At 32.6% G+C, this 14,534-nt stretch overlaps 1 protein-coding gene across 1 annotated transcript; it reads left to right on the forward strand.

The window, feature by feature from the left end:
* The first annotated feature begins 11,355 nt into the window (after positions 1–11,355).
* LOC121215961 (agamous-like MADS-box protein AGL61) lies at positions 11,356–12,115 on the forward strand. Its single transcript, XM_041090940.1, has one exon. It carries the CDS (start codon positions 11,416–11,418, stop codon positions 12,001–12,003), a length of 588 nt encoding a protein of 195 aa, XP_040946874.1. The 5' UTR covers positions 11,356–11,415; the 3' UTR covers positions 12,004–12,115.
* Positions 12,116–14,534: the final 2,419 nt, after the last annotated feature.

Genomic DNA, 14,534 nt, shown 5'->3' on the forward strand with positions numbered 1-14,534 from the left:
CTAACTCGACATGGTTGACAACAATATAGTGGTCCTCATTACTAGAGTTGGGAACATTATGCACGACCTCTTCCCTTGGAGTCTTCACCTCTGATTGACGTTGAAGCAATTTCATCATTTATTTCAATTGGTTTTGGATTTGCTCAAATGAATCTTAGCAGTCTTGGTCAATTTTGTCCATCTCAGATGTAGACTCATTTGGTTCATAAAGGGGTTTGTCTGAGTGCTCGTGCTTATCAACTTTGTCTTCACGTCATCGTTTGTCAAGGCTTCGTTTAACCAACCTGATCCTCCTTCATATACGTAACGCTAATCACACTACCTAGATTCATCATCATCCATGATCAAATTAATTAGTCAACAAGGCAACTGAAAAAAAATAACAAAAATAATGAAATTATAAAAGTAATTATGTAAGAAAAATTAGAGCATTATCTAGCTCATCCATCTTTCGGTTAGTATGATTTTACAGAGTAACCAATTCAATAACAATTTTAAACCATCGCAATCCAAGGCAACGATGCCAACAACTTAACCTCTCTAGCGTGTAAGTGTCGGGCTAATAAATCTGCAATTAAATGTAAGAATTGGAAGTGCGGTATCTGCAAGTATACAAGTCAAATTGTAATATAGCTAGTTTACAATGAAACACTTGGAAAGTATTTTGAGGATCGTACCCAAGGGATTGTTATACTAGAGAAAATTATTACTAAATTAATTACCTAAAAATAATTACTAATATAATTGAGTTACGAATTAGTAGTGCAAATTCCAAATTAAAATGACCATAAAACTAAATTAAACTAAAACTAAACCTAAGTTAAACTATTGGAACTTCCTATTCCTAGTTGCAAATGTTGGAACATTTTCAAATATTTATAGTGTTCCAATAACTATAAATGAATGGGTGTAATTAATCAAAATTTATATTATTTAATTTTTTGAAAAATAATTATAACTATTTAAATAATATTATTTGAATAGTTATAATATTTAATGAATGATTATGTGTTTATTTTAAATACATTATTATTCAGAAAGACACCTATTGAAAGATGTCTTTATGAAGAGACATGAAAATTTCTATAAATGGGAATGAGATTTCATTTGGAAATCACACCAACAAATTCTAATATTCTTTCTTTCCTTCCTTCATTTTCTAATATTATTAGATTATTCTATAAAGTATTACTGCAGAAATCCTTTAGAGAAATTGAGTTTCTTGTCATACATTGCTCAGTGTATAGTGGGTTATTCTCGTCAGTGCAAAACGTAAATAGTCATTGGCTTCATTGTATCCTCGAGGTTAATTTGCTTACTCATTTGCACACTGAAGATAGGTGGGGGCGAATATAACCTTAAAGATAGTGACTTGATACACGCCTTGGAGCCTTGTCCTATTTCTTCTTTTTCTGTTCAAGTTCTATTCGTTTGTTTGAGATTTTCTTCACCGGAGATTTGTACTAACAATTTTAAGGTTATAATCCATGATGACTACCACAACACATGAAAGTGGAACACTAAGGGAGTTGGCTTCCAACTTTGTCAAACTTGATCGGTTTAATGGTGGTAATTTTCGACGATGGTAGAAAAAGATGCACTTCTTATTATCAACTTTGAAGATTGCTTATGATGGTAATTTTCGACGATGGAAGAAAAAGATGCACTCCAAGACCTGAAGAGAATGACAATGAATCTGTTACTGCAACCCAAGAAAGACAAAAATGGGACAATGCTGATTACATATGCATGGGCCACATATTGAATGGTTTATCTGATGGTTTGCTCGACACCTACCAAAACGAGGTCACCGCTAAAGAATTATGGGACAAATTGGAGACAAGATACATGACTGAAGATGTTACCAGTAAGAAATTTCTTGTTAGTCGTTTCAATAATTATCAAATGGCTGGTGGTCATTCTGTTATGGAACAATTCCGTGATATTGAAAAGATGTTGAATCAATTCAAGCAATATGATATAAAAATGGATGAAATGGTTGTTGTATACTCCATAATAGACAAACTTCCTCCATCTTGGAAAGACTTTAAAAGAAGTCTAAAACAAAAGAAAGAGGAAATACCTCTTGAGGCTTTAGCAAATCATCTTTGTATTAAAGAAGAATATCGAAAGCAAGATCAGAACCTAAATTCTGAAAATGCCAAATTGCATGTTACGGAGAAAGTACAGACTACTAAACCATTCAAGAGAAAGTTCAAACAGACTGATAGATCACCTAAGTTCAAAAAGAAACAAAAGAGCTCATGCTATCATTGTGGTAAGCCAGGACATTTCAAGAATGAATGTCAATTTTTAAAGAAGAAATCATCTTCTAAGGCTGATAATAACGAAAAGTTCGTTGCAATGATATCTGAAATTAATATGGCACAAGATGATAATATATGGTGGATTGATACCGGAGCAACCAAACATGTGTGCAAAGAAAAAAGCATGTTCACAAAGTTCACACAATGTGAAAATGATAATGTATTGTACATGGGAAATTATTCCACCGCAGCAATCAAAGGCAAAGGGTCTGTTGAACTATAATTCACTTCTGGAAAGGTTTTAACCTTAAATGATGTATATTATGTACTAGAAGTTAGGAAGAATTTAGTGTCTGGAAGTCTATTAAATAAGTTTGGTTTCAAACTTGTTTTTGAGGCAAATAAGTTTATTTTGTCTAAGGAGAGAATTTTTGTAGGGAAAGGGTATATGTATGAGAGTATGTTCAAACTCAATATTATTAATAAGAATAAAAATATTATTTCTGCTTATATGGTTGAATCTTTTTGTTTATGGCATTATAGATTAGGTCATTTGAATTATAGAAAATTGAATGGCATGTATAAGTTAGATTTAATTCCTGTTTTTAATAATAATATTGAAAAATGCAATACATGTATGTTGACTAAAATTACAAGAACCCCTTTCCCTAAGGTTAAAAGGAAAACAAAATTGCTTGATTTGATACATAGTGATTTATGTGACATACATAATACTCCTACATTAGGTGGAAAGAAATATTTTGTTACTTTATTATGATTGTTCTAGATATTGTTATGTATATTTATTGCATTCAAAAGATGAAGCACTTGATAAATTTAAAGTTTATAAATTTGAAGTTGAACTTCAGTGTGAATCATTTATCAAGTGCTTAAGATCGGATAGAGGTGGAGAATACTATAATCCAAGTTATTTTGAATCCACTGGAATTGTCCATCAAGTTTCAACCCCTTACAGACCACAACAAAATGGTGTAGTTGAAAGCAAAAATAGAGTCTTGACTAAAATGGTAAATTCAATGTTATCATATTCAGGTCTTGGACAAGGTTTTTGGGGAGAAACTGTTATAACAACTTGTCATATATTGAATAGAGTTCCTAATAAGGAAACTAAAATAACCCCTATGAACAATGGAAGAAAAGGAAACCAAACATTAATTATTTGAAGGTTTGGGATTGTAGAACTATTGTCAAAGTTCCAACACCTAAACATAAAAAGTTAGATGAAAGAAGAATTGAATGCATATTTATAGGATATGTACATAATAGCAAGGCATATAGGTTGGTAATTGAACCAAATGATTCAATTTCAATTAATACTGTTATTGAATCAATAGATGTTATTTTTTATGAAAATAGATTTAATTCTATATCAAGACAATTACAGCCACAACAATTAATTCATTCTTCAAATGAGAATGAGATTCCATTGGAACAAATTGATAATAATGATAAATCTTGTCAAGAATTAAGAAGAAGTAAGAGGATTAAAAAGGTCAAAGATTTTTGGACCAGATTTTATTATGTTTCTTGTAGAAGGAAAAGGTGAAAGTATATGCAATATGATACCTTATTGTTATAATACGAAATCTGATCCTATTACATTTGAAGAGGCAATAAAATCTCAAGACTCTGCTTTTTGGAAAGAAGCAATAAATGATGAAATGGATTCAAAAATGGGAAATCAAACTTGGATCTTAGTTGATCTTCCACCAGGTTCCAAATCAATAGGTTGTAAATGGATCTTCAAAAAGAAAATGAAGGTCGATGGAACCATTGATAAATTTAAAGCAAGGTTGGTGGCCAAAGGTTTTACACAAAAACAAGGTATTGATTACTTTGATACCTATGCTCCAGTAGCAAGAATTGCTACAATTAGACTCTTAATATCACTTACCTCTATATATAATTTGGTTGTTCACCAAATGGATGTTAAAACTGCATTTTTAAATGGTGAATTGGAAGATAAAGTGTACATGGAACAACCGGAAGGATTTTTTGTTCCAAGACAAGAGCATAAGGTATGTAAGCTTATTAAATCTTTATATGGATTTAAACAAGCACCAAAACAATGGCATCAAAAGTTTGACAAGGTTGTTTTAGCTAATGGCTATAAAATAAATGAATCTGATAAGTGCATATATAATAAATTTAAAAATGAAAAAGGTGTCATAATTTGCTTATATGTAGATGACATGCTCATTTTTGGTACAGATTTGGAACAAATAGAAAACACAAAGAAATTCTTGTCAAACAACTTTGCTATGAAGGATATGGGTGTAGCAGATGTTATTCTTGGGATTAAAATAACCCGAGATGAAAGCATTATAGCTTTATCACAATCACATTACATTGAAAACGTGCTTAAAAAGTTTGATCTTTTCAACTGTATACCAGCATCTACACCCATGGATCCTCAAATAAAATTAGTATCTAATGCCGGTAGGAAAATTGATCAATTGAAATATGCAAGTCTAATTGGTTGTCTTATGTACATAATGACTTGTACAAGACCAGATATTACATATGTTGTTGGGAAATTGAGTAGGTACACAAGTAATCTAAGTAGTTTGCATTGGCAAGCTTTGAATAGAGTACTTAGGTACTTAAAGAAAACTATTAACTATGGATTGTGTTATAATGGATATCCTTCAGTTTTAGAAGGGTATTCGGATGCTAGTTGGATTACAAGTTTGGAAGATCATGCATCTACTAGTGAATGGATCTTCATTCTTGGTGGAGGAGTCATTTCTTGGGGTTCCAAGAAACAAACATGTATTACTAATTCCACCATGGCAGCAGAATTTATTGCATTAGCCGCTGCATCTAAATAAATAGAATGGTTAAGAGATTTGCTTTATGATATACCTTTATGGCCTAAGCTAATTTCACCTATTTCTATTCGTTGTGATAGTGACGCCACTCTAGTAAAGGCATATAGCCAAGTATATAATGGAAAGTCTAGACACATTGGATTAAGACATAGTTATGTCCAACAATTAATCTCTGATGGAGTGATCACTATTAATTATGTGAGGTCAAGTTAAAATTTGGCAGATCCTTTGACAAAAAGTCTTGCTAGAGATGCAGTAAAAATGACCTCAAAAGGGATAGGACTCAAGCCCATTAATTAAAGTCACTTATGATAGAAACTCGACTCAACGCTTCGCATAACGTCAAGTCTTGAGTTCAATGAGACAAAGTACATCATTAGTATGTGATTGTTAGCACTATAAATAAATCCATCCTAAGACTAAAGTGCTAGGTACCCGTAATGATAAGGGAAGGATGAGTAATGTACTATTAATGGACCCATAACATAAATATGTTAGAGTGTTATAATTACGAGAACACTCTTGATGGGATCTACCAATGTGAGTGGAAGTGTGACTGCTTCTAGGAGCTCAAGGGTTGGTTCTGACAGCACTCATGAAAAGAGGACATCGACACATGGCCATAATAGTGTCCCTAGATACTATGCATTAATCGATGTTGAAATCATTGTGCGAGATATGTTCGGTTAATCAAATGGAATAGTTGGTTCAAAGTTTAGTCTACCATGCAATTTCGATTAACTTTAACATATTTTCACTAAGTGAAGGTTCAATCGTAAGATACATTTATTTATGCAAATTGATTTCCAAGAATATCAAAATCTAAAATATTTTGAAAATTGGGGGAGATTGTTGTAACATTTTCACATATTTATAGTGTTCTAATAACTATAAATGAATGGGTGTAATTAATCAAAAGTTATATTAATTGATTTTTTGAAAAAGAATTATAACTATTTAAATAATATTACTTGAATAGTTATAATATTAAATGAATAATTGTGTGTTTATTTTAAAGACATTATTATTCAGAAAGACACCTATTGAAATATGTCTCTATGAAGAGACATGAAAATTCCTATAAATAGGAATGAGATTTCATTTGGAAATCACACCAATAAATTCTAATATTCTTTCTTTCTTTCCTTCATTTTCTAATATTATTAGATTATTCTATAAAGTAATACTGCAGAAATCCTTTATAGAAATTGAGTTTCTTGTCATACATTACTCAGTGTGTAGTGGGTTATTCTCGTTAGTGCAAAACGCAAATAGTCATTGGCTTCATTGTATCCTTGAGGTTAATTTACTTGGAACTCATTTGCACACCAAAGATAGGTGGGGCGAATATAACCTTAAAGATAGTGATTTGATACACGTCTTGGAGCCTTTTCCTATTTCTTCTTTTTTTGTTCAAGTTCGGTTCGTGTGTTCGAGATTTTCTTCATCGGAGATTTGTACTAACAGTAAATTAGCGAGCTACTTAGCCTAGAATCAATTGAATCTCTAATTATTAATTAAGTCAATAATTACCCTTAATTGAATTATTTATCACTCTTAACAAAGAATACCCTTTCGGTCTCATTCTCGTTAAGAGTTACCACCTAAGATACCCTTTCGGTCTCACCGCTCAGCACAAGTCTCTTAAAGGCTAGCACAACAGAATACCCTTTCTGTCTCACCTATGTATATGTTCTACTAAGGTCGTCAATCTTAATATACTAAGTTCTTTGAAAGACTTGAATAAACACCCAATTTTAGATAATTAATTACATAATCGAATTATTAAATAAGCAATCAATTCATGAGAAATATGAATAAAGCATAAATTTATTCTACTAATCATACAAACAATCAATTAATCAAATTAACGATAGAGCTATGAATAAACAGAATAAGGAAGAGAATGCTCATGAATTTAATCGATGTATTAGTGTGGTTCCGGAACAATCTTTGCCCGTAACTTCAAAATAGAAATTTTACAACTAAGAAACCATAAAAGAAAAACTAAACTAAAGAATAGAAAGCTAAAAATTCAAGGTATAAAAAATCTAATCAAGTCTGAATCCCTTAAAATCTGGTTATAATATTGTTTATATAGACAATACTCAAAAGACTAAATTGCATATTTGTTTATAATGACAACTAGGGTTTTAAGTTGGAAAAAGATCCCTAATTGCCCTTAAAATCGCAACCAACACACACAGGAAATTATGGCCACGCAGAAACAATGTCTCGACATTCAAATCCAATGTTGCAACATTCAAGTGATGTCATGACATTCAATTCCAATGTCGCGACATTCATGGAAGTTTCGTCCCAAGAGTTTGTTCTTACTCCTATCTTTAATGTCGCGACTTTTATGGCCTAATATCACAACATTGGCATCAGTTTCATCCAAAAGTTGCATCTTTAGATCCCGATACATCCTACATAACCACATAACCTGATTTAGATATCAAATATGATAAGAACTACTAAAAAGCATAAATTAATACTTAAAGTGTAAACATATGAATTAACACTACAATGACTTGATTTAGTTATTAGACAACCTAAAATTATGTGAAAATGGATATAAATAATAATGTATATCATGGCAAATGATTATTGTAAAAATATACACCTTAATTCTAGTCCCCTTATGTAACGCCCCAAAAATCTCTTATATATTTATTTTTGTATGTTTGTGGCACAAATATATGTCTGCTTCAGTGGTTATGTGTTCTGGGAGTGTCTGAGAAGTCTTGGGTTCAAGCCTTGGCTTGGGCAAAATTTTTGTTTTAAATGAATAAACCCTATCTCTATTCAGTAGGCTTATAAATATATGTTGATAAAATATGTCAGAATGGGTCTGCTGGTCTGGTGGATAAGTGGAGGGTTAGTTTTGCTAGGGGTTAGGTGTTTGAGTCTCAGCGCGAGTGAAGAATTTATTTTTGCTAGATGCCGTGGAGGTGTTTGAGTGAAGGCAGAATTCTAAAGAGAGTGGGATGAATGTGGACGGTTTGGAGTGTTTGAGGGGTGTGAGGAAGTGTGGGAGCAAATTTAGGGATAAGAGGAGTTAATTGAGGGATTTAGGGGGAAGTGGGGATTGAGTAGAATCTTATGCTTTCCAAAAATTTCTATTCTTAATAGAAAAAGGTGAGCAAACGTCCCCCTCCTCTTCTTGGTCGAATCTTCCCCTCTCTATCTTTTCTTTTTTTTTTCTTTTTCTTTTTCACCTTTTTGTTGTCAGCCAAAAATCCTCCAATTGCTGCTGTTATTTTCAAAATTCGATTCCCCTTTCTGTTCCCAAAATTATGACGCTAGTTTCCCTTCCCCTCAAGCTGATCGTGCGTTATCTTGTTCCTCTCCTTGGCCCAATATTGCTAGGTGAGTTCTGCTTCATTTTCTGTCCCCTTTCGGCTATAAACTTCCTTTTCCATCGTTATCTTTTTCCTATTCTTGTCGTCACCCCCTCTATTTGCCTCTTTTTAGTCTTTGTTTCCTCATCTCGATTCGTTCCCTCTTGCATTGACAAATTGCACTTTGTGCTATCATCAATTTGGTAAGTGATTTGGGTGTTGTTGTCTCGTTTTATAAGATACTGAATGAAGAGTTGTGTTGATCGATAAGTATGGTTTAATTAATGTTATAGGGAAATTTGATTTAAGGTTTAACGAAAAGGTTTTGTGACTCTCGTTTTAGGTGGAGACCAAGGGTTGGTTGGTGCATCTTCAAGAATCTGAGGGTATGTTTTTGGTTGATCTCGATTTTTTGGAGTGCTCGGAGTGCGGTTTAATTACTAACTAAATCAGGTGTATAAACCCTGCCCAAAACGTAAACCGGTAAAAGCTGAAGATTATGGAAATTGATGCTACACGAGCATGCGCTCGCTTGTGTGGTAAGCCGAACGCATAAAACGTGGGCATTAGACTGTTGCAGTCACCATGAGCGATTTCGTGGTCTTAGGCCGTTTTGGGCCACGATGGACTGAAATGGACTATGTGGGCCCAATGAGCGTGTGTAGAAAATTGGGCCAAACTGTGTAATTTCATAATCGAGACCAATTTTGGGCCATGTGGGCCACACGAGTGTGTGGGCCCACATGGGCCTGCATTATGGGCCTTGGGCCCAATTTCACTATTTGACTGTTAAGGATGCACAAGTCGCTTGAGATGACTGTGGACCTACTGATGGGTCGGTAAGTAGACGTAGACTCCCAAACTGATATAAAATGACTATTATGCTCTCACGTGGTAAAATGACTGTTTTGCCCCTATGTTATAAAATGACTACATGCTCTATGTTATCTATGACTGTATATAAACATGCTATGATATATATATGTTGCATACTTGTATGATATGTTGCATGGGAATGGGATTATTATTGGAGGAATTGTACTGTACTGGCAGCTCTGCTACATATACTATTTAGTGTCGCAATCGGTGCTAATTTTGGAGTGTAGGGATGGGTGGGTGATATTATCCCCACATGGAGTGTTGGGCTAGACGGAGTGGAGTGTAGAGGCTGGTTAAGTAAGATTTCTGATTGCATGTCTGAACTGTTACTGTCACTATAATGGGCTATGGCCCAACTGAAATGAACTGTTATTGAATTGGGCTTAGGCCCAAACTATACTTGCCTAGGGCCTGTTTGGCCATTTTTCTTATATGGGGTTACACACTGAGTTTTTGTAAACTCACCCCTCTGTTTATTGTACAGGTAATCCCTAGTCTTAGGGACTGGTGCTGCGAGAGACTCAGAGGTGGCCACACAACCGCACCTGCTTCTCTACTGGAATTTTACTGATAATAATTTAATTTGGGTATTTGATTGTAATAAGGCCTTTTTAAATTGTTAATTTTTTATTTGGGATTTTAATTATTTAGAATCTTACTGATAGTAGTAGGACGCGAATTTTCAAAAGTTGTATGCTTTTCAAGACACCACGTTTTCGTAAAATACTGTAAAAGCTTCCGTAACAAACAATGTTTTAAATATAGTAACAAACTAATATGATCAACAAACTGCTAAAGACAACTTGAGTTTTCAATAAACGAGAATTAATATGGAATGGGTTTTTTTTTCATTGAAACTATGTTTTCGATAAACACTTTAATGTGATATCGCCAGATTTGGCCATAACATCTAGGCCGGGTTTGAGGTGTTACACCTTAAAAAAAATTAACTTTGCCCTTGCCACCAACGACAACCAAAAGGTCGTCGCCGACGATGCTAATGGCCTTTGTCTATCTTCCTTGTCATTATTATTAGAATCTACTTTGATGGCTTTAAAGTTGTTTTTATAAGTGCAATTTCTACGACAAGGCTTTCCTTTCTTACCAAGCCCTAAGTGACCATAAATCCAACCATCGAAAACCCTCCACCAATGTCTATAATCTATCTACCACCACAAAATCCATCACTAGTGATAGTGTAAAGCCCGTGAATGTTTTATATTTGCCACAAGACTTTCCCTATAGGCCAAACCCTTGAGCAGCCACAGAGGGTGCTAATACGAAAGTGGCAGCCACAAAGGCCAATTCGGCATTGATATTTCTATTGAGAAGTTCTATTAAAGTGCTTCGTTTGGAAAAAGTATTGTGAAAATGTGTAGTTTGTCAATTTCAAGTGTTTGACATTATTGTCAAAAATTACACTGAAAAGTTAAAATGTTTATTTTAGACATGATGTTGGAAATTAAAAATAAATAAATTTAGATAATATTAAAATAAATGTACTTATTATAATCATTATCATCATACATGGTAAGATAATCTGCAATTTGCTATTGACAGCATCATAATATCTATTATTTCCTTTTATGCATTTTGGGGTTTTTTTTTCCCTTCATTTCTATATACATTCTATACTAGCAATTTAGTTCTTAAAAACACGATTGATGAAACAAGATTTATATACAATTGATCAATGAGACAAGATTTATAAATACAACATTCAAATAGCTATTTGATTAAAGATTAGATTCAATTATTAACTGTACCAGAAAAGAGAGAGAGAAATTCAATTACTAACACGATAATCAGTCGTTAAACATCAATTAGATGTTATCAATTTGTTGAAACAAATTCTTTATAGTACCATAGACTAACTAAGCGCAACAAATTATCACACTTTTGGTAAGTGACAGATTATTTGTTTGAGCCTATAATTTCTAGGGTTTTTCTATCCTATATATATGCATTCTATCCTGTAAGAATTTCATTCCGCAATATATCTAAAAAGGTTAATAAAGCATTTTTCCTTTTTAACCTTTTTGCTTGTTTCTTTTGTCCTCAGATCTTTTAGCAATGGCAAGCACAGGAAAGAAAACTAGGGGACGAAAAAAGACTCAAATGAAAATGATAGAAAACAAGGAAGATCGGTTAGTCACATTCTCGAAACGCCGACTGGGAATCTATAAAAAAATAAGTGAGCTTTCCATTTTATGTGGTACGGAGATCCTTTTTATTGTCTTTTCTCCTACAGGTAAACCCTTTTCATTTGGTTGCCCATCTGTTGAATCTGTTTCAAACCACTTTTTGAGCAAAAATAGACCTATAAATGACAACACTAACATTCTCATTGAAGCTTACCGTATGGTAAGAACCAATAAACTTGTCCAGCACTACAATGAGGTCCATAGCCAAATGGATGAAATCAAAAGGAAAAAAAGAGAGCTTGTTTCAGCTCAGCAGACAAGTGAGACAAACAATACTAATCATTGGTGGAAAACTCCCATCCATCAATGTAACCCAAGGGAACTCGATGAACTATACTCCCGTTTCTCAGAGCTTGCCCACATGTTCCATATCGCTTGGTGCAAGAAGATTGCAAACGCTTCTTTAATGCCGACTTCAACATATTTTGGCAATGGCCACCATCGCCGAGAGTTCTAAAACAACTTAAACTTTATTGAATATAAAAGGTTCCACCTCATAGAGCCAACTAACATCAAGTTTTCACTGCTTAGGGGACAAGACTATTTCCATTTCAATTATTCTATATGTTCACCAGCCGTATCAATTCATCTATATGTTTTCAATAAACTAGTGATTAATAAAAGTATAGTCGCATCTATTTCCATATTTCACTACTCCAAATATATATATAATTTTACTTTTTTACTAAAGCTTGAGTATTTACTTATATTAATGACTCAATCAAATTTTAATTCATATAAATATATACTCAAAACCAAGAAAAAAAAATCAAATTATCATTGTTTTCTTAATTATCTTTTTATTTTTCTTTTTTGGTAATTTTAATTGTTCATTTTATGATCTATGTTCGTAGTTTGTGATTACCTCTCCCAACATTATTGTCTTCAAAATTTGAACATGTGTTTTTACATTGAAAATACAATGTACCTTACCATTGCACTCAACCACTTATTGATTTTTTTGTTTTAATCTTAAATATATTAGTATTGCTAATTACACAACATGATGACTTTGAGATGTATTACACTAGCATTTTCTCTACACTTGTGCTAGAATTTTCAAATATTTTTTAGAATTTTTTCATTTAATTAACGATGAATGTTATTTTGAAATTAAATGTTATGAAATAATATTTTTTTGTTGATTATAAAATTAAATTGATGATAGTTAAGATTAGGTATAAATTTTAAATTGATTAGTAAGTCAACATGAATCTTTAAAAAAAATTAAAGAAATCTTCTTTTAAAATTGTTTATTTTAAATTTTAAAGTGTAATACCTAAGTTTTGCCCAGGCCCAATAAATATAAAAAATCAAATATTAATATTAAAAGTCCAAAATCCAGATTACAAAATCAAAAAATAATAAATTAAAACCTAAAATAAATAAACCCATTACACTAGCCCAAACCCTAACCCAAAACCTAAATTTAATTTAGCCCACTAGCCTAAATACCCCTAGCCCAATAAGCCCAACCCAAACTAAAAACAGAACCAAAAACCCTAGCAGCATCCAGCTCCTAGCGCAGCAGCAGCCAAGCCCTCCCCCGCGCATGCTACGCCTCCGCACACGTACGTCCCTCTGAGCTTGTACCTGCACAGCAAAAATGGCAACAAACAGCACAGGCAAGGAAAAAAAAAGAACAAGAAAATCAAAAATCGCAAATCAAGGCCAGCAGATAACAGAATATATTTCTATTTTCTTGTTTCATTTCGGCTATAAAAAGCTATTGAAAATTTGTAAAAAGGGGATTCACAAATCAAATAAAAAAAAAGAATTGATATCACAAGCAGAGACTTTAGATTTAAGGTAGATTTTGTTTTTTTTTTCTCTTTTTTGGTTTCTGTTTTCGATTTATTTTTTTTTAAATAATACAATAAGTAGTAAAGAGAAGAAAATAGAAGGGGGTACTCGCCGGAATGATCCCGCGCGTTCTTCGTCAGCGTCGAGCACCATCTATGATGGAGTCGCGGCGCAGAGACATGGACTGGTGGCGGCAGAACCTAGGGCCGAAACCCTAGCAGAGGAAATTTTAAATCTATTTTTTTCTATTTTAGGCTGCAAATGTTTTTTTTTTTAATTTTTTTTGGGTTAAATAAATCTGCTAAAACGGTGTCATTTGAGATGAGGCTTGTAGGTGTCAAAACGACATCGTTTAATGGCCTATACCCGCGCGTTCGACCCGACCCGAAAGGGGGGAGTCCACGTGTTATGTGAAGAGAGGTTATTTGCATGCGCGGTCCTCCTGTATTTTTTATTGTTTCAATTCAATCCTATTTTCATTTTTTTTAAAACAGCCTGCTTAATTCTTGCGCATTACAATTTAATCCTTGGCACACTGGCACGCTGGGAAGTGTACACATGTCTAAAGGATGGTTTATTTCGCCATTCGGTCCTCCCTTCTTTAGCGCGCATTCAATCTGGTCCCGATTTGTTTTTATTCATTACGATATTTCCCCCAAATTTTGTTTTGTTTTCAATATGATCCAATAATTATTTTATTTTATTTTATTATACATATATATAATTCATATTAAATTATTTTTTATTCTATATGTATATTATTGATACCTTAATTTTTCTTTTAAATGTGTTTATATTTTTGAAAGAAAATTTACTTATATATATATATATATATAATTTATACTTTAAGACCCTATTTTATTTTATACTTGGTTTATTTCAACTTTCTATATGCATTATTATACATATATTATTATTCATATTAAGTCTTTCATTTCACATGTATTACTTATTTAAATCAATATGTATTATTTTGTATACTACTTATTTGATTTCCTTCTTATGCAACATTTAATTTAAAATTGATGTGTATATTATTTTTTTAATTTATTTTTGATATTTCAAGTTTTCATGTATATTATTTATTTTAATTTCTTTTTTATATACATATAATTTATTATTTATACATTGATGATTTCAAATGTTCTATCTTTCATTCTATTTTTTTTTATTTTGTTTGGTGTT

This window comes from Gossypium hirsutum, chromosome D04 (genome assembly GCF_007990345.1).
Source record: "Gossypium hirsutum isolate 1008001.06 chromosome D04, Gossypium_hirsutum_v2.1, whole genome shotgun sequence".
NCBI classification, from domain to species: Eukaryota; Viridiplantae; Streptophyta; class Magnoliopsida; order Malvales; family Malvaceae; genus Gossypium; species Gossypium hirsutum.